The sequence below is a fragment of the Eucyclogobius newberryi genome, unplaced genomic scaffold (genome assembly GCF_026437365.1).
Source record: "Eucyclogobius newberryi isolate DKJ021-1_F unplaced genomic scaffold, fEucNew1.0.hap1 SCAF_21, whole genome shotgun sequence".
In the NCBI taxonomy this organism is placed as follows: Eukaryota; Metazoa; Chordata; class Actinopteri; order Gobiiformes; family Gobiidae; genus Eucyclogobius; species Eucyclogobius newberryi.
Window position 1 is genome coordinate 8,193,886 of NW_027315846.1, and position 27,740 is coordinate 8,221,625.

At 39.6% G+C, this 27,740-nt stretch overlaps 3 protein-coding genes across 3 annotated transcripts; 2 read left to right on the top strand and 1 right to left on the bottom strand.

Annotated features, from left to right (window-relative positions):
• The first annotated feature begins 1,839 nt into the window (after window positions 1–1,839).
• On the top strand, window positions 1,840–8,802 carry jkamp (jnk1/mapk8 associated membrane protein). The gene is made up of 7 exons (XM_072458035.1): window positions 1,840–1,965; window positions 4,059–4,138; window positions 4,918–5,072; window positions 5,818–6,024; window positions 6,743–6,924; window positions 7,194–7,270; window positions 8,578–8,802. The coding sequence occupies exons 1-7, from the start codon at window positions 1,962–1,964 to the stop codon at window positions 8,794–8,796; spliced, it is 924 nt and encodes a 307-aa protein (XP_072314136.1). The 5' UTR covers window positions 1,840–1,961; the 3' UTR covers window positions 8,797–8,802.
• An 865-nt stretch (window positions 8,803–9,667) lies between these two features.
• On the bottom strand, window positions 9,668–13,940 carry fam241a (family with sequence similarity 241 member A). The gene is made up of 2 exons (XM_072458415.1): window positions 13,720–13,940; window positions 9,668–11,363 (listed from the first exon to the last, which is right to left on the bottom strand). Exons 1-2 carry the CDS (start codon window positions 13,870–13,872, stop codon window positions 11,073–11,075), a joined length of 444 nt encoding a protein of 147 aa, XP_072314516.1. The 5' UTR covers window positions 13,873–13,940; the 3' UTR covers window positions 9,668–11,072.
• A 2,075-nt stretch (window positions 13,941–16,015) lies between these two features.
• On the top strand, window positions 16,016–26,081 carry LOC140371113 (TLE family member 5-like). Its single transcript, XM_072458414.1, has 7 exons — window positions 16,016–16,390; window positions 19,477–19,574; window positions 19,689–19,752; window positions 21,335–21,379; window positions 21,469–21,531; window positions 21,612–21,686; window positions 23,180–26,081. The coding sequence occupies exons 1-7, from the start codon at window positions 16,364–16,366 to the stop codon at window positions 23,414–23,416; spliced, it is 609 nt and encodes a 202-aa protein (XP_072314515.1). The 5' UTR covers window positions 16,016–16,363; the 3' UTR covers window positions 23,417–26,081.
• The last annotated feature ends 1,659 nt before the right edge of the window (window positions 26,082–27,740 follow it).

Consider the following 27,740-nt stretch of genomic DNA (forward strand, 5'->3'; position numbering starts at 1 on the left):
AAATTAACAGGACAGTTTATACTTGTTGCATTAAATAGCCTTTAGATATGTATATAAAATGTCTTTATATTTATTTACTCCTTCAATATTTAGTTAGATTATAGACAAACGCAGGCAATTACCCGTAGAGAACTCAGCAAATAATAAATAATAATATAAAGACTATTTAACGGTATGTTTAACAGCGATGATAAAAAAAAAAACTAATAATAACAGTCTAAAATAAATAAATAAATTACAATTAAATCATCATAACACAATTTACCTTTTGTTCATTGTCTTTAGATATTCCTACATGCTTTTACCCAACACTTTGTCATCTTGGAATCAGGCCTGGTCCACAATGAGAGGAAAACAACACCAGCTGTGAATGTTATGCATGCATTTTTCTCCAAACGATCCCATTTTTCTTGATTTGCCTATTTATCGCGTTTTTCTTGCATTTCTAAGCACCTGCAGCGAGTATGTCCAATTGTGCACAAGTCAGAAGCCTCATTCGGGCTTTGCCTCCTGCACAGAGATCTTACTTGGCCTTTTTTTGATCGTGACAAAACAAGAAATAAATCTTCTTTACCATTAGCGCTGCTCAGTGACGCCGGAGGAGGAGGAAAACGGCTCCTGATGGACGAGCCGCGCGGCCGATCGTGAGACGCTGTCCCCGGTGGAAACATCTCGTCTTCTCCTCCGTGTTTATGTCTCCATTCATGTGTTTTGTGCAGAAGTCCCAGGTGTGAACAAGAATGTGCCCAAATCCTCCAGCTTTGTGGCGCTGGTGTGCAGGGGGGCGGGGCCTCTGTGCAAAGCCGCGCCCCCCCCCCCCCCCTCCCTCCCATTTTCTGGCGCTGACGTTTGAGGTTGTTGCTATGGAAACTCACGATGGAAGATGAAAAAATGAAATAAAATAAAAAAATATTGCAACAAAAAAGAGTAGCTAAAATAACTGGTTTATCTTGTTGTGATAGTTACACATAGAGTACGCGTTTTGTAGTTTTTGCTGAACTGGAGTAAAAATTTAGTAATATTGATATTGTCAATCATCCTGGTGCAATATTTTCTGTCCATACAACAACTCTAAACAAGAGTGTTATTTTTATTTTATCAAGAGAAGAAGAGTTTTGTTTTTTTTTTTAAATAAGAGTTTTTAGTTTAATTTTTCATAGTTGAATTTTGTTTTTTCCAAGTCATCTGCTTTTTTTTTAGAATTATCATTCTTCTGTGCTTAATCTGTTTCTGTACCTAATCTGTGTTGCAACACTGGAATTTTCCCATAGTGGGACAAATAAAGGTTATCTTATCTTATCTTTAACCTGCAGTGTTTTTGTTGAATGGAAGAAAACATAGCGTACATGCAAGAAGCTTAAAATAAAAATAAATAAATTATATTTTTTAAAAGAGAAGAGAAAAGTCTTATAACACCATAACTAAAAGTCTTATGGACACACTTAAGGGCACACTTCATTTGAGAACTTAAAAAAAAAAGTGTCCAATTTAGGGTTATCTGGGACAGCATAGTTTGGGTAATGTGGCATATTTTGGGCCTTGTTCTAAATTATGGAAAAATAATCTAAAATCATCCTATAGTAGATTTAAATTGTTTTTCTTTAATGTATGGCCTTTTAAATGTTATATGTGTTGTTTTGTTATTGTTTATTGTTTTATGCTGCACCGAATCACCAACTCAAGTTCTTATTTTTGTGAATTTTGTTCTTTGGCAATGGCAATAAACCTTTTCTGATTCTAAAAAGGCTTTAAACACTAAGAATGTCAACAACAACAACAACAACAACAACAACAACAACAACAACAACAGTGTAGTTTGCCTCCCTCGACACTAGGTGGCGGTAAGTTTTTGCCACAGCCCAGCACAGGCTAGGAGAAGGAGACCGGGTTCACCCAAATGAAAAGAAAACATTGCACTTCTGAGTCGGGAAACCTGGATTTCCACATTTTTCTGACTCAAGATGTGTAAGAAAACATTTATATTTTATTTCTATGACTGCTTCAAGTTGCAGAGTTGTCATTAGCCTGTTTTATGGTGAATTGTGGTCTCGTTGCTAACATTACGCTAGCTGCTGTTAGCCGAGTGTTTGAGAGGCTTCAAAGCACATATGTGGTTTATTGAAGATGGATTAATTGTCCAATGAGCTCTTCGTGTCCAATGTTGTCTGTTGTTGTTATTGTGTTCAAGTAACCTTGGTAACAGCGGTGATAATGTGTTTTTTGCACGGCTTCTTGTACTCGCAGCAGCATCTGTAGCTCTGCCTTACTACAAATGAATGGTGCTGATTTGTGATGCTGTATCAAACATTGAGTTTCACAACAATTGGCAGAATGTATATAAAAAGAGAGAGTATTTGTGTTGTCACATTGTGCACTGTTTTGGTTCATGGGCGAGATGATTGTGACATCACACATCAATAGACTTTTCAGTTTCAGCCTAATGTTCAACCAGTGGAGATTCAAAATGCTACATTACTAAACTAAATTCAATTCTACTTTTTTTTGTAACGCCCCCAAATCACAACAGTACTTGCCTCGAAGGGCGACAGTGAAAAACGGATTAATGATCAATGTTCATAGGAAATTAGCAAATGCCCTAACATCCCCTGTCCCAAGACCCTCCTTCTCAGCAAAGAAAAACTACTACTTCCACTGAAGGACAGACTGACACACTTCCATTTGCAGATCAGAGCCAGAACCACTCAGGAGGAGAGAAGGAGGTTCATCTAGTAAGAAATGTCATCCAGGAAGATGAAGAACCATTCATTTAGAGTAGAGAGCTCCAGGCAGTTGAGGAGCATCTGTATCTACAGATCAGCATCAGCAGTGTCTGAAACTCACCGTGGGGAGTGGAAGAAGGTGAAAAACAATATTAAATATATGTTGACAGGAAAACTGGAAGGAGACTTAAATGAAGGAACTGTGTCAGCCTCTTAAACATGGACAGGGAGCAGATTCCATAACACAGGAGCTGTTAGTGCTTTTAGAGACTCTTGGGACCACCACAAGTCCATTATTTTGAGAGCGAAGAGCTCTGTTTGGATGATATGACTCTAGAGCATCTTCGAGGTAGGATGGGGCCATGTCATTTATGGCTTTGTCAGAAGGAGGATTTTAAATTTGATTCTAAACTCAACAGGAGCCAGTGAAGAGACTCCAGCACAGGCGTGATGTGCTCTCTTCTTTTAGTTCCTGTTAGTAATCTTGCTGCTGCATTTTGAACCAATTGAAAGTTTTTATGGAGCTTTTAGGACACGCTGCAAGCAGGGAGTTACAGTAGTCTAATCTAGATGTAACAAATCCATGGATACATTTTCTTGCATCGCTTTTAGTCTAGATTTTTCTGATTTAGCTACCGTATATTACAAATGAAAGGGTTTTACATGATTTATATGCACTTTGAATGAGTTCTCTTGGTCAAATAAGGTTTCATTCATAAGTGTTCTGTTTCTATAGAGGTGTTAATGTAATTACCAGTTGTGATCAAGCAGTTTATCAGGTTGTTCCATGGCTTTTTGGCTTTTTTTGGTGTCTTTATGGACGTTTAGCACACCAGCAGCAAACATGGAAATTTCCCCATTGTGTGGACAAATAAAGGCTTCTCTTAACAGTTGTTGTTGTTGTTGTTGTAGTTTTAACCTTCTATTAGGAGTAAGGTCACCTCAAAATAATATTACTCGCGTAAAAGTACAGAGTAGTTGTCCAAGAAATTACTCAAGTTCAAAATTGTTTGGGGAAACCACTGGACATAATATAATTATGTTCACGTAATTTCGAGGACAAAACAGTTTCCAAAATGTGCAAAATCTGGTACTTTTAAAGCATCGATTAGGAAAATAAGAAAAAACGAAATGACATTGCAAGGAGCGGCGCAAGAAACACAAACGTCCCAATCATTTTCAAACTAAATATTACTCAAGTAGGTGTGAAAAGATTGGGTCGGGAAAAAGTGTAGCTGAGAATGATTCACTTCTGTCAATCAGGACAATAATCTGGCAATCTTTAACATGTAAACTAATCTGAAGTTGTATTTAACTTAACTCTGCTTTATGTTACAGCTGTAGCCATGACGCTGACGTGCCCAGGCCTGTACTGTGGCAGGAGAATCATCAACGGATCTGTGGATGAAGACTGTGGAGTAAGCGTCGCAACAAACCTGCTCTACTTATTGGTTTAGGATGAGGTGGTGTTTAGGGCGAGGTGGTGTTTAGGGCGAGGCTGTGTTTAGGGCGAGGCTGTGTTTAGGACGAGGCAGTGTTTAGGCCGAGGCTGTGTTTAGGACGAGGCTGTGTTTAGGACGAGGCTGTGTTTAGGACGAGGCGGTGTTTAGGACGAGGCTGTGTTTAGGCCGAGGCTGTGTTTAGGACGAGGCTGTGTTTAGGCCGAGGCTGTGTTTAGGACGAGGCTGTGTTTAGGACGAGGCGGTGTTTGGACAAGGCTGTGTTTAGGACGAGGCTGTGTTTAGGACGAGGCGGTGTTTAGGACGAGGCTGTGTTTAGGACGAGGCGGTGTTTGGACAAGGCTGTGTTTAGGACGAGGCGGTGTTTAGGACGAGGCTGTGTTTAGGACGAGGCGGTGTTTGGACAAGGCTGTGTTTAGGACGAGGCTGTGTTTAGGACGAGGCGGTGTTTAAGACGACGAGGCGGTGTTTAGGACGACGAGGCGGTGTTTAGGACGACGAGGCGGTGTTTAGGACGACGAGGCGGTGTTTAGGACGACGAGGCGGTGTTTAGGACGACGAGGCGGTGTTTAAGACGACGAGGCGGTGTTTAAGACGACGAGGCGGTGTTTAGGAGGACGAGGCGGTGTTTAGGACGTCGAGGCGGTGTTTAGGACGACGAGGCGGTGTTTAGGACGATGAGGCGGTGTTTTGAAATGTGCTCTACAATAACCTGGAGCTCGTTTATGGTCCCTCAGGTCTGTCCCCGAGGCGAGCGGACAAACCTGCAGAAAGTCTGCGAGCGCTGCACAGAATCCCCTGAACTCTACGACTGGCTGTACCTGGGCTTCATGGCCCTGTTGCCCCTCGTACTGCACTGGTTCTTCATCGAGTGGTATTCGGGGAAGAAAAGGTAAGTGTTGTGAACTGATTGAGAGATGCAATATGGCCGTTTCGTATTGCAATGTCGATGCCTTTAATGTACAAGTTAAACTCTGTATGAATGAAATCTTAAAGATAAACTCAAGGCTAATTTAGACAGAATAAGGAGTATCATGAATAAAATCAATGTTTTTCATTTAATAAGGCTTGCATTTCTTTCATAGTGAGGAATTTAGTTACAATATTGATTATTACATAAGTCAATTTTGCAATATATCAGATCAGAAAAGGTTTATTGCCAATGAACAGATTCACAAACATAGGAACTTGCTTTGGTGATTCGGTGCAACATAAAACGATGGAAAATCATAAAACAACCTATATAAGTCAAAAAGTAAAACAATTCAAATCTGCTGTATGATAAATAATAAACTATAAAAATAGGCTGGTAAATAGTACATCTGAAATTTGAATTTACAAATGTATCTTAATTGAACATTATAACTTTTTCCTCAACATGTAAAAACAACTATACATCGTTTGCTTCTCGTCATTTTGTCATTTTCACCTTAGATTCACACAATATTTTAAAGTGTATTCCAACGCCGTGTTAGTGAATCAGTGTGGAAAAGGGACAAGCATCTTCAAGTATTTTAAAACACCAATAATAAACGATCTACATGGGCGTGGATTTGACCAGCGATGCCGTTAGCGTGTGTCGCGTGTCTTGTGCGTCCTCCTCTGTCTCCTCTCGTATAAACCTGTCCCTGCATCAGTTCCAGCGCCCTGCTCCAGCACATCACGGCCATGGTGGAGTGCAGCGTGTCGGCCGTGGTCACGCTCCTGGTCACCGAGCCCGTGGGGAAGCTGAGTATCCGCTCGTGCAGGGTCCAGATGCTGTCGGACTGGTACACCATGTTGTACAACCCCAGCCCCGACTACGTCAACACCCTGCACTGCACCCAGGAGGCCGTCTACCCACTGTGAGTACCACCCGGCGGCGGGAATCGACACTATTTGGCCCCTTTGTATTTAATTTACTCAGTCGTTTTGTTTTTGTAGTTCTGGGGGAACATTTGGAAGTGTCACTGGCTGCGTTGCTATGATTGAATTGAGGCTAGTTTAGACAGAATATTCAGAATCATGAATAAAATCAGCCTTTTAATCATTTTACGTCTTAACACGACTCCTCTGTCAAATGGAGGATCTTTGTGCCATGACGATATATTTAGTTTGTTGCAATATCAATTATTCTTTTTGTTTTTGATTATCAAGCAAAAATCTGGTGTTTTGGTGTGCGTATACGTGCCTAATCTGATCGTACAAAAACGCATTCAGTCAGTTAATAAGTACTTTGCTACATTAGTCTGCCCCTTTTTGCATAATTTGAATTGTCAAAACCTGCGCATGTCCCAACAATTACAAAGAAATTCAATTACTTGCCCTTAATTTAACTGTTTACATGACATTTCAATCATATGAAAACTCCTTGAATCAGATAATGATCAGATTTATTGTCTCGTGTTGTTGTTTTTTTGCATCATCTCTTGGTGCTTGAGAGTTTAAAAGTGATTCAAATAAAACCAACAATAATGTATAATCTTGCTCATTCAGAACATGATGCGAGACAAAAGATCTGAGCGTGTTTGATCAAGTTTTTTTGACTGAGAAACCAGAGTAATTCGTGTCTTTGCCCCCCAGCTACACCATTGTCCTCATCTACTACGCCTTCTGCCTGGTGATGATGATGATGCTGCGCCCCCTGCTGGTGAAGAAGATCGCCTGCGGCCTGGGCAAGTCGGACCGGTTCAGAAGCATCTACGCCGCGCTCTACTTCTTCCCAATCCTCACGGTCCTCCAGGCGGTGGGCGGAGGGCTGCTCTGTAAGTGCGGCCAAATATTCATGAAACGTGTCCTTTTTTTAACGGTCACGATGTATAAATAGGTACGAGTTACGTTTACCTAGGGCTCACGCACACTATTGTACTTGAGGGTTGTTATTTACTGGCTCAACTTCCTGCTTTTGAGTAAGGCTAACAGAGTGTGAATGCATTTGAAAGTGTGAGCCTCATCAAACTATTTATAAGTCTTATTACATTTGACCAAAACTAGCTGCCAAAAACACTTCTTACTTGTTTGTTTTGCTCTGCAGATTATGCGTTTCCTTACATCATCCTGGTCCTTTCGCTGGTGACTCTGGCTGTTTACATGTCGGCCTCTGAAATTCAGGTAACAGCCTTTTCCCTTCGCTCCTGGTTTAAAAATTAGCAAAGTATTTCGCCTGAGGGGCACAGGGTTAGAGGTTTGAAAGTTCAGTTTTTTAGAAGTCAAGCAATGCAGTTGTGTTTATGAAAGGTACACACGTTTTGCTACTCTTTTTACTGGTTTAACGACAGATATTGATCTTTATTACACCGCGAATAAATCAAATATGTATTGTAAAATCCAGATTACCGTATTGGGCAATTTATATGACGTGGTATGAATCATATTTAAGGTAGTCATAAATTAGGGCATGTGTAGATAATGCTAGTTACATGATTTATTGTGTTGAAGCCTGTGAGGAAAGAAGTGAGGGTAAAAATAGAGACAGAATATTTATTTTTAATTGTTATATGTAATCTTTGTGTTTATAAAGTGTAAAGTGCTTCTGTTTTTGGCTTAATAGAGGAGTTTATGGGACATCCTGTACTTAAAATCTACATGTTCACATTTTAATTATTTACAAAACACAAATACAGTTATCTACTATGAGGAAAAAACACAGTGACATTATTTTAACTATATTACTTTATACTTTTTCAGATAAGATAATCAATCATTGAATGTGCATAACTTGTTAATTAAATGTTAGAAATAATAATGCATTATGTATATCATATTTTTGGTTAGTGAATCAAAAATATCTTCATGACTTCATTTATAAAACTGTCCACAGCTTCTTGCGTGTCGTAGTAAATATTCAAAGTAAATTCAGTCCAGACAAATGTTAAATGTTAAGGTTTGTCTGTACTTTTAATGATGCATAACGTTTGTCGGTGCAAATGTTTCGTAGATAAATAATCACGCTTATTCAGCAGAAAAACACAGGTCAACGAAAAAAGTGGGACTACATTTTGAATTGTTTTTTGTCAATCTTCTGAATATTCAAAGTTAGTACCATAATAATTTGGTTATAACCATGATTATTCAGGTCCAAATAACAATTGTGACCATTTTACAAGCAAAAATAAGTTATTTCAGTTCGATCTACACTAAAAACCTTTTTATATCTGGCTGTTTATGCACTTATTAACTTCACTGTATCATTCAGTTCGTTTTACTTCATAAAGTTGGTCACGGACTGGAAGAATTGTGATCTATTAGACAATTTATGATGAGAGAAAATGTTGTTTGTGTCAATAATTGTGATAAATAGTTAAGATTTTTGAGAGAAGAAATTATGTCAAAACTCCTCGAACTGTCACTTGTAAAAAAAAACTAAAAACTAAACACAAATACTGTTCCTAATACTGCAGTTCTCTCTTCCTTTCCAGTCCTTCAAGAGTCTGGGAGTGAAGAAGAAGCGCCTGGTGGTGCTGCTCAGTCACTGGCTGCTCCACGCGTACGGCATCATCTCCATCTCTCGCCTGGACAAGCTGGAGCAGGACCTGCCTCTGCTGGTGCTGGTGCCGGGCCCCGCCCTGTTTTACATCGCCACGGCCAAATTCACCGAGCCCAGCCGCATCCTGTCCGAAGGTGGCAGCGGACACTGAACTAAACCACGCCCATAAATCACCTTCACAAAGTGCCGCTGTCAAAATGTGTTTGTCGAACACTACGGATCGTATTGTGTTTTGAACAGTATGTGTGAAGTATTTGTGAAGGAAAAACAGATCAGCCAGTCGCTAATAATAACTCTGTACTTTTTAAAGCGCATGCCAGAGGTTCGTAATGATAAAACCAAGGCACTGCATCCCTCCACTCTAAAGTAAAAGATTGCGCTTACTTCCTCGATGTTGTTTGTACAGGTCCAAAATATAAAAGTGTATTACAGCTGGCTGTATTTGCTTTACCGTTGAATCATTGACAAAAAAATCCCCTGTGATATGTTCCTTTATACGGTGAGTGCGTTTTACTTGAGCCCAAATGCTTTTTTCTTTTTTTTTTTTGCAGCTATGTAAACATCTTCTGTACAAAACACTATTGCTTTTTATTTATTTTTAATTGTGTTGTTTAGCCTGCAAACTTAACTGTAAAAGTGTAAATGTGTTCAGTGATGCGTTTCTCATCCCTGTGTAAATAAAGTGTAAAGTGCTTCTTGACTTTTAGCTGCACTAACGTCTTCCTGTACGTAAAGTAGTCCATAAAATATGCATTTTCACCTTCTAACCTGTTAAAAATGAGCTTATATTGTTTACCAAACGCAAATACAGTTATCTATAATGAGGGGAAACACAGTGACGTAAACCATTTTATTTCATACTCTAAGATAAGATTATTAAACGCGCATAGAAAGGAGTCTACGTATAATAACTAGTATAAAACTGTATTGTGTGTGTATATATATATATTTTTAAGTGAACATGTGGACACTTTCCTGAGTTTTAATACACAAAGTAAATCCAGTCCATTTTAAGGCTCACTTTTAATGCAAATGCCCCGGAGACAATCAAGTTTTATTGCAGCATAAAAACACCGGTCATACCAAGATGGCCGCTCCCTGCATCAACACATTCAAGCAAAACACACAGCCAAATGAACAGGATACAAACAACCCAGAGATGTCAAAGTAAAATATTTAAACGAAAGACAAAGTTGTGGGAGTGACGAAAGCAACACCCAGGAAATGATGCGTAAACAGAGGAAGAGCTTTACTAACTTTAGTCCACTGAACACCTGCAAGGTCTTTCCGTTTCCTGCCTTTTACTACGTATAATTGCATACAAACTGGGCCTGTCACTATAAATATTGATTTGGTGTGCAATATACAACAGATGCACAGCTTATCGACTAAATCGGAACTTTTTTGAACTCTACAAGGTCAAATAATTAACCTAATCGGAATGGTTAGTTTAGATTTACTGAGATTATCCTGTTGGCACGAAAGTAGTCTTCCGTAATAATAGCGTTTATTGTAGTATTTCCAAAAGCAAATATTTGGCGTTGCTTGTATTCATACCTGGCAACATACTTCTTCCTGCCTGAGCATCTGGAAAACTGCAAGAGTGTCACTTCCGCTCTTTGGATTCTCAAACAAAAGCACACATAAAAATAGACTCGACGTTGAATAATTTGTGCTTAAAATGGTTAATGTTGTTACGTTTATGGTTGTCGTCGTGTACGTTTTTTACGAACAATTGACTCGTTTTTTGCAGACGCTTTACATTCATGGAGTGTTTAAAGCTGTGATTAAAGTTGTGCAGTAGAATAACGATCCAGTGCTTTTGATCGTTATAAAAGGAACGTGAAAGCACAAAACAGACACAATGTCATTTTTAAAAGCAATGAGAGAAAAAATTCAAAATGTGATGGATAAAGTTTACGAGAAATGACATGATTTTTTTTATTCAGTAGTTTTTGGTCTCAAAAAGTGATATGTTTTCTTTTAAAATATAAGTAATCCTTGGTAAAAACAACACTGAACACTGAAGGCTTTCAGTGACTCTAACTCTTACATTCAGGATAGTATCTTAAAATAGAGATGACGATATTTTGCAAAATGTAAACAGACGATTCTTAGGTCCAATAAATTCGCACTAAAATGCTGTTTTGGTCGAACGTGTCATAATCTAAATGAACAAAACGGGGCAAAATCATTACCGTACTCACGAAACCTTAAAATCTCTTGAAATTTGAAGATAATAATGACATTTTTAGTTTCTCGATATGAACACTATGTCATCATGATATCGCCATGACAATACAATAGCCCTAGTTTACAATCATCTCCAACAGCAACCACGACAAGCAATACAAATCCTCCGAGCCGTTTCCATTCGGACCGTCCTTCAGTGTCAAAACATTGAGACTTGAGGCGTCGTTGATCTTTCTAGTCCTGGATGTAGATGATGATTATGCATAAAGTTCCCACGAGTCCGAGCGCTTGAATTCCCAAAAACCACAGCAGCATCCAAAAGACCATAATGACGACCGGCTCGACTATTTTGTCCCCAAAGTACATCTGACTGAAGCCGGCGCCGCGCAGACCTTTGTTGATCATCCCAAACAGAGTCCCCATTCGCTGGCAGTCGTCCAGCGCGGGCTGCCGGGTCGTGGGGTCGTCCAGCTCGGGCCACTGGGCGCCGCCGGACCCTCGTGGAGCCGATGGTCTCCCGTGGTCCTGTGGAGAGAAGAGAAACAACGTATTAGACAATCGTGTATCATCTGGATTTATATTGTTTTGTTTTACCCCCAAAAAAGTATTATAAAATGCATATTAAACTGAGCTTTTTTAGATGAGATAAGAGAAGAAAACCTTTATTTATCCCACAAAAGGGATAGAATATATGGACATTTTTCAAGTGTAAGGTTTAAATCAAAGGTTTGGTAAACTGACAAACATATTTTTATGGCTCAACCTTTTTCTTTTTTTTTTCTAATAGTCCATTTAGCCCTTACAACAGAGCTTCTCAAACTTTTCCGGGCGCGGCCCACTCAGGAGCTAAAAACAAAGTATCCTATTTCTTTTAAGATGTTCTGGCTTGAAAACTAGTTCAACTGAAGCAAGAAATGTGGAAAGGGCAAATGGTCGAGGCCGAGACGCAAACCCACAACTCAGATATGGTAACTGTTAACAACCAGACGCGCAACACCTTAAACCACTGGCGCGACTCTGAATTATTTTAAAAAAAAAATTTAAAAAGCATACAACATTGCAGTTTTTGTATCTCATATCATCATAAACACATACACTATGATTGATTGCCTTAATAAAAAGCAAAAAGAAAACAATTTGTGAAATCTATAATCCAAAAAGTGTACAATTATTCAAAAAGCAGAGGGAAAAACCTAAACCAATTTCATTCGATGCATTTGTTTGATGTTTGGCGTCCTGTGTGTGATCAAGCATTTCCTTTTCCTCAGATCTGCTCACTCACTACAGTCGCACAGAGACATGTTAACAGGTCAACTTAAACGTCTCCGTGTTTTCACAGACAGAAACAGCCTGTGTTGTAACAATACAATTACAAAACACTGTCTTAAGGCCTGTGGCTCACCAAAATCACAGGTTTCAGGCTGTTGTAATGCGCCTGACTGCTGAGGAAGTGTTTTTAACTGGGACGCACGGCTTTTATGGCAATTACACGGTTAATACAGACGTAATCAACACTTGAAGGTGCTTATTAACAGTCAAACCCCCACAATTAGCTTCTAAATATTAGCTATTAGCTCACTAGCTTTGGAAATGCCGATGAAGTCCCGATGAAGAAACCGTGACTATGCAGAACGTGTATTATTTATGGGAGGCTTTATCAATATGAATCGCGTTTTCCTTTCACAATTTGTCTGATTATCTGTACATGTATATACGTGACATGTTTTACAATTACACTGTGCTACCGGCGATCACAATTCACACAACTTGCAGTGCGTTTTGTCACGGCAACGGCAATTTTCTCCCAACTTTGGCAGCCGACTCGGGAGGAAAAGTCAATAAATCAGCGATTAAACGGGCGCTATCTGTGGACAATGTGACTGAACGTGTTGAAGAATGTAAAGCCCAGTGAGTGGAACACGTGTGTCAACAAACTCACCCACTTCTGGTTCTTTGAGTGAAATAGCTCGCGTTACATTACAACGATTCGCTTGAAACGCTTCACGGTGTGGCTTTATGACCTTTGAACTGCGGACTGGCCGTTGTCAAAATGGACTCAAAGCAGCTGTTGCCATGACAACTTTGACTGTCTATCGAGTTGCCTCTTGGTTGTCGTGTTTCAGTAACGCAAAGGCAAAAAGAAGTAACTTTTGATCATAAAACATGTCAAAGATTACAAAGAACTGTGTGTATAATAAAAAAGTAAGCTACTATTTTGATTTTCCGGTGTAGAGAGAACAGTTAGTTTGCTTTTATATTACAAAAGATGAAAAGATATATACATTTGAGCTTCACAAAAAGTATTCTTTGTGGTATAGCATGTAATATAACTGTTTATGAATAGAAAACATATATATTGTGTATGAGTTGTTTTGTATTTGTCTAGAACAAGCTAAAAAAATTAAAATAATAATAATAATACAATAATAATACAATAATAATAATAATCAGCATTTTGCCATAATCTTCTATTATAAAACAAATAATTAAAAAAAATACAAGTGTAAATGTCTTTAAACTGGGCTCTGACACCGCGTATCTGAGAGATTGATCTTTTAATACTTTGTAACATTCTGATCCCAGTTGCTCCGTTGGAAATCGGATTATGTTTCCTCCACTCCGATTTGGATTATAACCGTTTATATTATTTAATCATTTATCATGAGTTACTTGTTTATAAATACAACCGTTGTCATTGACGGAAACTATAATCGTAAAGTGACCGTAAGCAGCGTTCACGGGTCAAAAGCCGCGCGCGGACGTTTCACTTACGCCGCAAATACGGACTTGTTTATGCGACAAAAAAACGGGATTAGCGCTCGCGTGACGGAACAAGCGACGAGTGCGCGCGCGGGCCGAGTTAAAAGTACTTTTGCGTTACCCGATCCGGGGCGTGCGGAGTGGCCCCTCGCGCGGTGTCGTCCCCCATGTGCCACGCGCCCCTGGTCTCCGGCGGTGGCTCCGGTAAATCACGGCGGTGGATGACACGGCTCTCGTGCGGCGGCGGCGGCGGCGGCGGGGACGCGGCGGACATGTTCAGGGCCGGGTCCGCGAACTGTGACTTCCGAACGTGCAAACATGCGTGACGCGCGGAGGGAGCGAGTGCGGAGGGAGTGAGGCGGGAGTGCGGAGGGAGTGAGGAGGTGCTGCGTGTGCGGCTCGGGCGATGCGTTCAAAGGCCACGCGGGGTAAAGCTAGAGGTCGCGTCGGTGCTGTCGCTGTTGACAATTGTGGCGGCCATCTTGGAGTTGTAGGAAAAGCCACGTTCTATATGAAAACTACGTGTAACATTGTCTGAATTGAATCTTTTTTGTTTGTTTTCTATTTTGTTTGTTTCAGATTATCAGACTAGTTTTAATTTTTCACAAAGACACGGTGTCTGAATTGATTAAACGGTTTGGATTTAATCATTTTTTTCGTTTTCTATGTTTTTGTTTCAGATTATCAGACTAGTTTTAATATTTTACAAAGACAATTTAAGTCAATATGATGTGACTTTTGATCTTGTAATTGTAGGAAAAGCCACGTTCTAATGGAAAACAATGTGTAACAGTGTCTGAATTTATTAAACAGTTTGGATTTAATCATTTTTTTGTTTTTCTGTGTTTTTGTTTCCGATTATCAGACTAGTTTTAATATTTCACAAAGACACAGTGTCTGAATTGATTAAACGGTTTGAATTGACAGTATTTGTGGGACAGTGTTTGACAGTGTTGAACTTTCACCCTAGAATAAGGGAGGATGCTGCTGTCAATAATTAATATCTTGATTTTTTTTTGTGCATTATCTTGAATTGTTTTTTTCATTTGTCTATTTTTTTGTTTGTTTCAGATTATCAGACTAGTTTTGATATTTCACCCTACAATAAGTGAGGATGCTGCTGTCAATAAATAATATCTTGACATTTTATTTTATTTTAATTTTGGGGTCCATTATATTTAATAGTTAATATTTTTTTTTTTTTTTTTTTTTTTTCAGATTATCAGACTAGTTTTGATACTTCACAAAGACAACACAAGTCAATATGATGTGACTTTTGATCTTGGGCCTGATAATACAAGAGACTCCACCCGTTTATGTCAGGACCTTTTATTAATATGTGAATCATGAAAATGAACATTCACCCTAGAATGAAAAACAGAGGGTAATTTTATTGCTCCAGCTGGTTTGGATTTCATTTGGATCAACACTGATCAGATCTGCACAGGTCTTGCTTATCCCAAACTTGCCTAATAATCCATCTCTAGAGTAGCCTACTTAAAGAGAACACATTTTGTCAAATTGACTTTAACGAGCTTTAAATTTTGTTATAACGTTCTTCCTTCATCATTCATTTAATCAGAGTTGTATTTTTATTGATTCGTGCACAATCTTCCTGCATTGGGGGCTTGAGTGCTCAACAAATTTCTGTTTTCACCCACCCCCTACGCCTGTACTTAAGATTAAGATGAATTTGTTCCCGTATTGGGCAAAATGTCGCTGGGGAAACCTGTCAGGCTCAGCGCCCGGCGGGGACACATCTCCACATCTTGAGCTTGTCTTGAACTGCCTTTGCTGGAAGATTTTACCTCTTGTGCATGTCTTGAGTTGATGGGGGAAAGTGGAGTGCCTGGGGAAACCCTCCCAGACACAGGGAGACTCTGCTGCTTGTTATGATGAAACACCACCATGAAGAGTCTCTCAGTTCTGCAGTTTTGAACAGGAAGTCATTGCCCCTGTTTCTACTCGTTTTGGACCAACATTGCAGTTTACGGTGAACACAATGTAAAAGAACAATCAATGTATGTTTTATATATTTGAAGCATATATTTGAAACTCATTATTATAAAAAGGAGCAAAACAATGAGACAAGGAGTTTCATCAGTTAATTTTGACGTGTCCATGTCCACAATGTGCAAAAGTGTATGTTTCTTCTTCAATGTAGGCCAACAGTCAGGATAGTTTTAGTGTTTGGGGCTAATGAACATTAAAAACAAAAGAAAAATACAGTAAAATGTGTTTTTCAACAGTAAATAACACTAGTTTAATATTCCATGTGTTCTTAAAGTAGTTAAGATCCAAACTGGGCTCATTTAAACCCAATAACCCGTTTAATAACCCTGTGGCGCGGCGGCCAGTTCCTCAGCCAGCCGCGCGGGGGCGCACGCCGCTCCGAGCTCGCTTTGTTTTCGCTGATGCTGCTCTTCTCTTCAAAGCAGAGGAAAGTCTCCGTGTGTGTCAACATCCAGCTCTCCCGGGGAAACGTCGCTTTAACCTCATCCAAAAAACCCGATCATCCTTTTCTACAACACTCTTTTTACGCGCTCGCGCCCGGCCACATCGCGTCACATCGCCGCGAAGCTAACGAAAGCGCCGTCGCGGATCGCAGCTCAGAGTTTAGCTAACGATCGAAAGCATGACATAGTACAAAGTGGGAAATACAGTATCCAATTTATACTAAATATCCCAGGGAGCTGTTAGCTTAGCCGTCTAGCCTCACATTTCAGTCCGGACCGGAAGGATAAAGGAAGATCAAACCTGCTGACATGATGTTTCCTCAATCCAGACACTCGGTAAGTTTGTTTTTTGCGGGATGGAAGTTGCGTCTTGTGTCAAAGTTAGCGGCGAGGAGCTAACATGCTACACAGACAGACAGCTGATAGCGGTGCTGCTGCTGCTTATTAAAGGCATTTGCACTTAGCTTCCGAGCGTTAGCCGGTTAGCATAAAGGCTTATTTACAACAAACCCGTCATGTGCTCCTGGTGCTAATGTGTCGCGACGAGTTTCGAGCCACAATGTGTAGTTTGTTTTCTTTTTTTTTCGCCCATAAAGAGGTGGTTCAAGAGCCCCTTTTGTGGCCTCACTTCAGCTTTTTTCCTTTGTTGTCATCTGAAATGATTAGCCCGAGGGATTTGATTTGTCGTGTGTCGATGGATCAGTTTGAAATGTATGTATCGTTTAAAAATAAGATGTGCAAATAAAACGTAGGCTAATCTTCAAATTACAAAACACTACGTGGTTATAAAACGTCTGACATTTCACGTTTTGCATAAGTATTTGGTAAGATGTATACAATTATCTGTGAATACAATTATGGTTGGAAAAATACATGTAAAAATGTATTAATTAATCACTATTAAACAATTGAGATAATTGTCAACTAATTTACTAATTGAATAATTATCATCTGGACCATACACAGACTCCAAATGTGCTGAGAGAAGAGGTTTTATGGCGCAGACAATACAAGAATCGTGTCAAAATGACTCGGGAAACGTGTATATTTAGTGTTTATGTAGAATTATGTAGTCTGTAAATCTATTCTTAAATTATCTCCTCCAATGGCAACGCTTCAGCTACAAATCGAGTAATCTCACGGTCTAAACAACTAATGGATTAACCGAAGCTTAATCGATTACCAACATAATCGTTTGTTTCAGCCCCAAACGCAGAAAAATATCCTGACTTTTGGTCTACATTGAAGAAGAAACATACACTTTTGCACATCATGGACATTTTCACGTCAAAATGAACTGATGAAATCCTTTGTCTCATTGTTTTGCTCCTTTTTATTATAATGAGAATGTATCAATGCCAGAGGGAAAATACAATCATCAGGTCCATTCAAACTAATCAATTAGGCCGACACTAACGCTTTAACAACCATAGATAGATTGATTTACTGGTACAAGGCCACACTTCTCCTTGAATTCTCACTTCTTCAAACATTGTGCATTCAGAGTCCGTGGCCTGACTCCCTGACCAGCCCTGGATCCATTTAAAATACTGTAAAAGTAGTACAACTTCAAATTAAAGGGGCATTATGAAACTTGTCCTCCTCAAAGTCTGATTCTACATGTTCATGGTGATGTAATTGCCGTTCCCTCGAATGTAGAGCCGCGATCGACTAAATACATTCTTGGTTTACTTAAGTTTTGCCCTGTGCTTTAATTAGTCGACTAAAATGGGAGTGGAATTTGCAAAAGCTCTTTAAACTATCTCTATGATCTGACCATATGTTTGACCCAAAGTGCACTGAACAGACAAGGAAGCACTAGTTAATTAAAAAGGCAGAATAAATTTTGTTTACTCACTCCATAACTCCTTTTATTCTGCTGTTTTCCTTTATAAACCTTTTTATAATCTCATACTTGTGATTGACTAATGACTAAAGGCCTACAGCGCTACTAGAATCTTCCACAGTATGGCACTAATTACTTTATCTCTTTGGCATTTATTTAATCAAATGGCTTACTGTAACTTGGCCTGGTAGCATCACCTGCTTGTCGTCACGGCGATGGATAAGGTTAATTCCAAACTGGGCCTTTCCGTAAAAGCAATAACGCCAGAAAAGTTACACAACGCACCTTTTTAAATACCGGTACTTACATCCTATACAACAACTTTAATCCCCATATTTATTCAAGGAAATCTGCAGTAGTTTGCAGCAGTAAAGTTTCACTCATGCACCAGATTAATAGCAGTTAATAGTATTAAGAGAAGACGCTGAGATCTGACCTCTCCGTCATCCCCGCCGCTTCCCCATAATCCCACTGGAAACCACTTGTCCTCGTGCCATTTATTTAGACATTAATAAGGTTTAGGGCACGCGTTAAAGCCAGGATTACCCATGAGGCTGGTGGTTTAAGAGTTGGTCTGGCGGCACAGAACTGGACTTGGATCGCGTACGGTTAGCGTGGGCGCGCTTAATCTTCTGTAAACACTTTTCCTCAAAGAGTCCACAACTGTCGCCAGTCGATTCATCCACAACATCTGTCAATTAACACTTTACGATGACTTGGCTCGAGCGAAACTCCGCTGGACTTCATCCGCAATGACTGCACGTTACAGATTTGGACTGGCTGGAAGACTTCTCTCGGGGCTTAATCTTACGGGTCAAGCCGCTGTTACTAAACAAACAGACTCATTAAAACGAGTCCAGACAAGTGCTGTTCACCCGCAACGTCCAGCTTTATTTGTACTAACAAAGAAGGCAACGGGTTCACGTGCTTTTGCTGAAAATGTTTACCTTTTGCCGCTAGAGGTGGGCGGTATTGACAAAAAGTTAGTATGTTTCTTTATCTCGGACAACATTTCAATCATGCATCATAAATGAGCTGAAATGTGGCTGTAAAACGTGAAAAGATGGCAAAATGAGTCACAAAAGTGCAGAAATATCACTTCACAATCTTCTCCGTTTAGACGTCTTTAGTTTTCTTTAAGACATACCGGTAACTTAATATTCTAAATTTGAATCTCCCAAAAAAACAATTTATTCAATACCTCCCACCTTTGACTACCTTGTTTGCCACATATAACTTGTGTAGTAATACTTATATTTTAACACAAATTGAACAGTTTGCAGGATACTAACTCTATAACATCTATAGCTATACTAAACTCTCACTTGGCACAAAATGGCTGACAAGTTGCGCCTGGTTTCTTGAGACTTAACTGCGTGATCAAGAATGCATTTTTGTTAAGTTAACAGCGACGTGCCTCTAACAACAGCTTATAAATTAGTTCTGAATGTGTCTTATTGTTATTTTTAAGTGCTGCCCTGCGATTGTGTAACGGTTTTACATTTTGGGCTTTTCACCTAGTTTATTCGGGTTTCAGTTTCACTTCAGTTCTGAACGTGATGTCGTTGCTTCTCAGGCGTCCTCGCAGTCAGGCCAAGCTCTGAAGTTCACCACGTCTGACTCCTGCGACCGCATCAAGGACGAGTTCCAGTTCCTCCAGGCTCAGTACCACAGGTCCGCAGTTCCACTTTTGATTTCCGTCATTTCACCATTTTACTAAACGTGAAAACCCCAATTATCAACTTTGCTGTGTTTGTAAAATGCCTTTTCTTATCGACCTTTTTACAGTTTGAAGTTGGAGTGTGACAAATTAGCCTCAGAAAAGTCAGAGATGCAGCGTCACTACATCATGGTAAGCATTGAATTGTTGTCTTGTTTATTGAATTAACAGTTTATTTATTTAGTATAGTTTTGTCACGATACTAACATTTTGAATTCTGTAGATGAGTAGGAAAATGCTCAATACTCCATACAGATTTGCACACTGTAATTAACGTTAAAAACATGAGGAAAAATACAGTAAAATGTGTTTTTTTTACCAGTAAATGATACTAGTTTAATACTCCATGTGTTCTTAAACTAGTTCTGATATAGATCCAGACTGGGCTCATTTAAAGAATCTCAAAAACCACAATTTTTGAAGCAACAATTTCCTCCATAAACGACACAACATCCCGTTTTATTCCACATAAGAACTGCTAACTCTGCACTTTAGATCTGTACAAACATGTGATTCTTTAATTAGTTTATCTGTCCCAGTGTTGCCCCAGAGACATGTGGTGGTGTTGATGGGTGAACGTCACGTGACTCCAGTGACTTAATTGTATTCATTTACCTGTAATTATATTAAAATCATAGACATACTGATCGTTATCTAGGCCCCATCAGTGCAGCGATCACACATTCAATTTAAAAATGAGGCAAAGCGAGAAAATAAGAACCGTCTTTATTGAATAAGCTATTTACGATGAATGGAGCTCTGGCCCTTTAACACGGAGTTGTGGCTGTTTGAGCGCATCAGCTTTTTTCTGTTGCAACGATAACGACAAACCACAGAGTAAAGTGTTTGGATGAAATAACCACAGCGCTGATATCCTGTTCATCTCTGCTCATCGTAGTCTCTCGTATCATTTATCTGCTCTCTGTGTGTGCGTGGAGACAGTGCATGCTATTGAACATATGTGATATACATGCTGTAACGTGTGTGTGTGTGTGTCTCTGTCTCTGTCTCTGTGTGTGTCTCTATGTCTGTGTGCGTCTCTGTGTCTCTGTGTGTGTCTCTATGTCTGTGTGCGCCTCTGTGTCTCTCTGTGTGTCTCTGTGTGTCTCTGTGTGTGTCTCTGTGTGTGTCTCTGTGTGTGTCTCTGTGTGTGCGTCTCTGTGTCTCTCTGTGCGTCTCTCTCTGTGTGTCTCTCTGTGCGTGTCTCTCTGTGTGTCTCTCTGTGCGTGTCTCTCTGTGCGTGTCTCTGTGCGTGTCTCTGTGCGTGTCTCTGTGCACGCGCGGTGACGGCTCCTTCACTCGCCTCAGTGCAGCAGACGAGAGATGGAACGACAACAGAGACGCACAAGGACATGACTAAACTCTAATAAACTCATAAAATGCCTCCTGCTATACGGCCTGTGTGTCATAAAGCGTGTTTTATGCCACGCACAAGTTTATTCAGTTTATGGCACGCGTTCAAACTCCACAGAGGCAGTCGAGTCATTTTAAAGGGGTCATTTTACTGCGGAGCTCAGGATTCAAGAGTTCATATCAGTCTTTTTTGTAAAGTTTAACATACAGCTATACTTTGTAGTAACAGTACACGCTAGTGAGAGTATGTAGTACATGGGCATACATTGTTTGACGACCCTTGTATGGTATTACTGTATTATGCATAGCCCTTTTAAAACTCCTATCACATGTTTTCTAACTTTGTCTCTTTTGTTCTCAGTACTATGAAATGTCCTATGGGCTAAACATTGAAATGCACAAACAGGTAAACGAGACATCCGCTCATTTGAGAGTAGCTGATCACATTCATTATTCAACCAAATCTCTTAACATCTCTGTTATTTGTCGTTTCAGGCTGAAATAGTCAAAAGACTGAATGGAATCTGTGCTCAGGTGCTGCCTTATCTGTCACAGGAGGTAAGCCACTCTTCCACATGTTTATAGGAGAGCCATGTCCCGTTTGAATGTCAAAACCATGATGTCGTGTTGTATTTCAGCACCAGCAGCAGGTCATGGGGGCCATCGAGAGGGCCAAACAGGTCACACCCCCAGAGATGAACTCCATCATCCGGGTGAGCTGCTTTGATTTAGTCGTCAGTGAACATTAAGTTAAGTTTATGTGCGTGACAAGACGGTATCGTGTTTAAATGATCCCAATTTAGAACCACACAAGGCTAACGGCGTGCTCACAGTTTAGCACCATCTAGTTTTCTTCTCGTTGAGCAGAGTTTTGACCAAATGCGAGTCGGGCGATTAAACCCAGTGCGAGGTGTTTAGACTGAACTCAAGAGGGTGATGCGGGTCTGCAGAAAGAATCCACAAATGAGTCAGGTTTTCCCCGCACACACTGCAGCGGTGTGGAGCGGTTTATTGGGAATTAGACGAGTACTTCTCTGTTTTAAGGCGTTAAGGCGTGGCCACATGAACCTACATCAACGGGCCGTCCGCAGATCACCCGCTCGACATGGCCGCCGTGTGCTGTGTGGAAACAAGGCGTCCGTTCTAACCTCTCACCACTATATCACTATGTCACCGTGTTGTCAGGAATTATTGCAGTTGTAAAAAGTATGTGTAGTTCCTCTGTGTCACTCGTAGGGACGGGACAAACTCAAGTCCCATAACATGAGACCGGGCGTGACTGGAGAGTAAAACGTGACATCCAAACTCATTTTTTATGAGTTTCAGTTGCACCACGTGTTATTTTTAAGATTTTTGCACGGTTCAGCTGTTTAATAATGCATTGTAACTTAATAAACTGTAAATATATAAGGCCTTATTGGACTATATAGTCAGCAAAATGGTATTTAGTCAAACAACCAACATGGTCCCAGACGAATGAAAGTACTCTGAAGCCCCTTGAGTCTCTGTTTAAGGAAACTACTGAAAACTCACTGCACTGGAGTATGAAATGCAGTTGCAAGTGTGAAAATGGCAAATAATATCACACATAAGTCGCTCCGGAGTATATAAGTATAAATATAAGTATAAATCGCACCCCAGCCAAAACTATGAAAAAAGGTGCGGCTTATAGTCCGGAAAATACGGTACGTCTATGTTGAAGCTGTTGCCGACACTGTCCTAATTAAAAAACGAAAAGATAATTGGTAGTAGAAATAAGCCGGACCAATATTTGCTGTTTAGTCGTTAATCGGCCTTAATTCTCCAGCACAAGCTGATATTTTATTTCGGCCGACACACAACTTTTATCTCAACAGCACAAAAGGGGACTACACTGTTCACTTACAGATTTGTGTGGGTGAGTTTGTAATGAATTTCATTGGCAAAATGTTGAGAAAATTATCCAAATTCTGCATAAATCTACACAAAAATATCAACAACTTTGTTTTTTTCTGGATTCGATCAGTGTTAAGAAACAAACAAACACATTAGTCGATCCCTCAGATAAAAACACACTAATAAAATGTCTAGAGTCTTGAAAAATGAGAAATTGTGTCCCCTTCCCTCACGCACACAGCATTTACCCCCGTACCGTTTGCCTCGGTAACGTCGCGATTTAAAGTTGCACTCTCTCCTGACTCCCTTCACTCCTCTCTTGTCGCCACAGCAACAGCTCCAGGTGCAGCACTTGTCCCAGCTGCAGGGCCTGGCTCTCCCTGTGGCGCCGCTGCCTCTGGGCCTGACCCCGCCCTCACTGCCCCCCACCTCCAGCGCCGGCCTGCTCTCCCTCTCCTCCATCCTCGCCAACTACTCCCACGGGGCGTCCCAGCAGGGGAAGGACGACAAGGGCAGGGACTCCGCCGAGAGACCCCCGCGGGCCGAGGACGGGGACAAGTCCGACTAGTGCCACAGCTAAACGACGGGGGGGGAAACCGCGGTCCTGAGTAGGGATGTCGGGCGTGTCGGGGTTTTTTAGTCGTGTAGAAACGTGGAGATTTGGCAGTTCTGTTTAAATCGAGCGCAAACACAAAAAGCAAGCTAATCCTATATCAACTTTAATTTGTTTTCAAGCTACGGTTCTGGCGCCACTGGTGTTAAAGGACCTTTTCCGTTGTCAGGAGCTGTTGAGTTTAGATCTTTTCATAGTTCTTGAGTAGTTTAGACCTGGTTTAGTACTGGTTTAGCCTTGGTATATTCCTGGTGTAATCCCGGTTCTGCTCCTGACTTCATTTTCAAATTTAAATCATAATTTAACTCTTTTTGTTGATTTACGGCGCGTTCAGCTTCAGAATTGTTGTTATTTGGTCCTAAATTGACCATTGACTTGGTTTGGTCCTGGTCTAGTCCTGGTTTTGACCCCATTTTGAAGTATGAACGCACCTTTTAGTCTTTCTTATATTCCTGCTTTAATCCCGGTTCTGGTTAAGACCTAGTTTAGACCTTAGACTTGGTAAACAATAAAATCTCAGCTCCAAAACATTACCGTACATACATTTCCTGGCTTGCTTTATTAAATCATGCTTTCTGATTTGCAAATTCTTGTATTTTTTTTTTTTCGATCGCCGGGTGACGTGTTTGTGTATTCATTTGAAGTGTAGATTACTTTTAAATCAGAGCTAAAAAAAAAAAAAACATCTCAAATATGTATTGCCAAAATCATTCTACATAATTCTTGATTCATACTAAAAAAAAAAAAAAGTACCGATCCTGACATCCCTACTCTGGACGAAGTGAGGCATGCTGGGTAATGGAGTTTGAACCAGACCAAAAGTCCTCCTGCGAGGCGGGTTTATCGTGACGACAGGGTGGAGCGGACTGAATGAAAAATCATTTGGATCCAAAAGATAAGGATTGAGTGTATTTTTTTTATTTTATTTTTGTTTCTTTTTTTAGTATAAATCCAGATGAAGTACAAAGCAGTCAGTCTACACAGCCCTGTCTTCTATATAGGTTGTCTTAATGTCTGATCCAACAGTTCCTCCTTTTTTGTGTTTAAAATTCAGCTAGTTTCCCCCAATCGTCATCAGAATTTAAGACATTTTTGAACAAGAATTTGTAAAAAAACGATCGCATCCTTTCGCCGAACACGCCAACCACATTTGCATACATCTATATCCATCATTGTCACGTACAGCGATCTCATTTAATGGGATGTTATTTAAGCTTATCGAGCTTTGGTTTTGTTTTAGATGATGCTGCTTCGAAACTTTCAAACCAGACGCGGATAAAAGTGAATTGTTAATAGTTTTAATTCTTCAAATTGAGCACCTTTTTTGTGTGTTTTCCCTCACGCCTCCCACTGAGCACATTTCCCTCAAAGAGCACTGTACCTCTGTAGTCGTTTAATGACACTGTATCGAGCTTTTAGTGTTCGCATCCTCCGTCTTTGTTTTGTTGTCGTGATTTTGGACGTTATCAATTTGGCACAACCCACAAACTTCCCTTTTCCTTTTTGTCCATACATTGTTTCTTTTTTCCAATTGCTGCAGTGGTGTATTGTCGGCTAAGATTGAATCCGACCCGATGTTGTTGTTTCAAAACGCCGACTTTAACCTTAAATTCTACAAAATGCCAAAAAAAAAGAATTGCAGAGAATTGACTTTATTTCTGACAAAGTTCTGATTTAGATTCACACTTTGTCCTGGTTTGATCTCTCTTTTAGTCCCGGTGTAGACTTGGTTTGGTACTGGACCAGCCAAGGTTTTATCCTCTTATTCACCCCCTATTTCGATTCAGCCGGATTCATCTAAACGACACTAAAACGCGAACGAATGACCCCTGAATGACCCCTCACTCTTTACAACACCTGTAAACAAAACATGTGCCACTATTGTTAGACTTAATCATGTGAAAAGCTCCATAATGCCTATATTTCCTTTCTTAATTTGAGTTATTAAGGTGTAATAAAAGCTTGATTTAGCCGTTTCTAAATTGCGCGCGCTTGTTTCTGACAGTAGGGGGCAGCAGTGTTTTGACATGGACTTAAAAAGTTGAGTTATTTCCTAGAGCTTTTTACTTTTGACCACCATCCTAAGAGCACATGGCTAATCTTTTTATGATCATTTCAAAAGGCACTTGGCTTTTCTTTTTATTTTCCGGTGAATATGTTTTGGCCCGAGTAGTTTAAAACCTCTTTAAAACATGAATAGTGTTTTTATCGCTGTCGAGGGCCAATTTGTATCCATATGAATTTATTAATATGCATATTTTTAAAGCATTTTTGTATGTTTCAAAGCTGCTTTTTAACGTGTGTACAATGAACGAGTTTGGTGTCATGTATGTGTGCGTGTGCGTGCAGCCTACATTAACAAAGGCACAATGTTGTGAACCATGTCATTTTTGGCCGTTTTCTCACATTCTCAATCACTTAGCATGTTCATTTTTTAATTTTTTTTTAATTTTATCTTTTAGGTTTGTATGTGTTAAATCCTTTTTTGTGCAGAAAAATTGCTGTCTCGCTCGCGCATACTTGGGACAGAAAGATGTAAACGACCAACTGTACTCTGGATCAACATTTTAGCAGTAAGGAAGCTTCTCTGGTGCCTTTCAAATAAATGACGTGATTGAGAGCAGTTGTGTTTTGCTTTATTTTAAAGGTTGTATCGTGTAATTTAACACGTTCATGCACAATTCATGTTTGGGGGTTTGATATGAGGCCGATAAAGGCAAAGATTGAGTTTTATGCATTGGAAGAATCTTAAAAACAGCTGGAATATCAATTGTATAAGAAAAGATAATCCTTTATTGTCCACACATGGGGAAATTTCATTGTTGCAACGCAGGTAGATACAGAGGAAAAGGACATATAACTTATAGGAAGTTTAAAAACTCTTAATAGAAGAACTCTTATAAACAAAAACTATAGACAAAACCTCATTTCCTAATAATGGACAACATATCAGAATATATATATATATATACAGGGTGTAATTGATACTGAGAAACTAATTTATACTAAAACTAATAACACAAGTTTCAATACTGACAAGAAAACAAACTCTGGACAAACAATCAGGACAAATTTGAACATTTCCTGAATAGTTTTATAACAGTCAAAAGGCTGTATTCACTTTGATTTGGTCTTTAAAAATACTTTGTTTGGTCCTGTCCAGTTTATTTCCAGATTTAGTCCCATTTTTGTAAAGATTTTAACAAACGTGTGCTTTGAACTTGATGGTGAGGTGAAGAGAGAAGAAGTGAAGTATAGTTTAGAGGTGTCAAATACTTGTTGCAGGTCGTTGCCTAAGGGCAGTATTTGGCAAGTAGTCATTACAGCCAATACATAACGTTACACAGACTTATGAGCCTTAAAGTACACAGCCTCCTTTATCAGCTTTAACATGTGTTTACCTTTCTTCAATCTTTTTTATTACAGATACAGAAACACTGACTCACATTCCTGAAGCTGAAATGAATCTGGAATCATTTTGGAAATCAATGGAAAATATATTTATGAAGTACTGTAGAAGCAGCTGCTGCACAACAAACACACGAGGCACTATTGAGCGTCATCAAATGTGTTTCTAAAGCTAAATCAGTCATTGTAACGAGACATATCCGTAAACCAATCAGTTCTATTAGATAAACGAGACAATGAAACTGGGAAAAATGTAATTGTATATACCGTATTTTCCGGACAATAAGGCGCACCAGCCAAAAAATGCATATATAAGCCGCACTGGAGTATGAAATGTGGTTGCAAGTGTGAAAATGACAAATAATATCACATAAAAGTCGCTCCGGAGTATAAGTATAAGTCGCACCCCGGCCAAAACTATGAAAAAAGGTGCGGCTTATAGTCCGGAAAATACGGTATATCTATGTTGAAGCTGTTGCTGACACTGTCCTAATTAAAAAAAGATAATTGGTAGTAGAAATAAGCTGGACCAATATTTGCTCTTTAGTCGTTAATAATTATACGTTAATAAGTATAAGTCGTACCCCTGTCAAAACTATGAAAAAAGGTGCACCTTATAGTCCGGAAAATACGGTAGACAAAAACATGACATTATTTAAAAAAAGGGAAATCAAGTAACAACACCCTGGCATGTTGTATTTACATATCAAACTAGAAAAAAAAAGTGCATTTCTGACCATTTTGAATGTTCTGATTTGGCCAAGATCAGTTTCATATCTATATATATATTTCTACCAGTGGCATAAGCAAATTGCACTTTAAATATAACAACAACTGATGACTCTATAAGCAAACAACGGACAGTTTGAAA

Excerpts from the sequence above, each read along its gene's own strand:
- jkamp (XM_072458035.1), top strand. Across the intron at positions 5,073-5,817 it reads TGGTATTCGGGGAAGAAAAG|TTCCAGCGCCCTGCTCCAGC; the intron begins GTAAGTGTTGTG and ends TCCCTGCATCAG. Across the intron at positions 6,025-6,742 it reads CAGGAGGCCGTCTACCCACT|CTACACCATTGTCCTCATCT; the intron begins GTGAGTACCACC and ends TTTGCCCCCCAG.
- fam241a (XM_072458415.1), bottom strand. The coding sequence starts at position 13,872 with ATGTCCGCCGCGTCCCCGCCGCCGCCGCCGCCGCCGCACGAGAGCCGT. Across the intron at positions 11,364-13,719 it reads CTCCGCACGCCCCGGATCGG|GACCACGGGAGACCATCGGC; the intron begins GTAACGCAAAAG and ends TTCTCTCCACAG.
- LOC140371113 (XM_072458414.1), top strand. The coding sequence starts at position 16,364 with ATGATGTTTCCTCAATCCAGACACTCG. Across the intron at positions 16,391-19,476 it reads TTCCTCAATCCAGACACTCG|GCGTCCTCGCAGTCAGGCCA; the intron begins GTAAGTTTGTTT and ends GTTGCTTCTCAG. Across the intron at positions 21,380-21,468 it reads ACATTGAAATGCACAAACAG|GCTGAAATAGTCAAAAGACT; the intron begins GTAAACGAGACA and ends TTGTCGTTTCAG.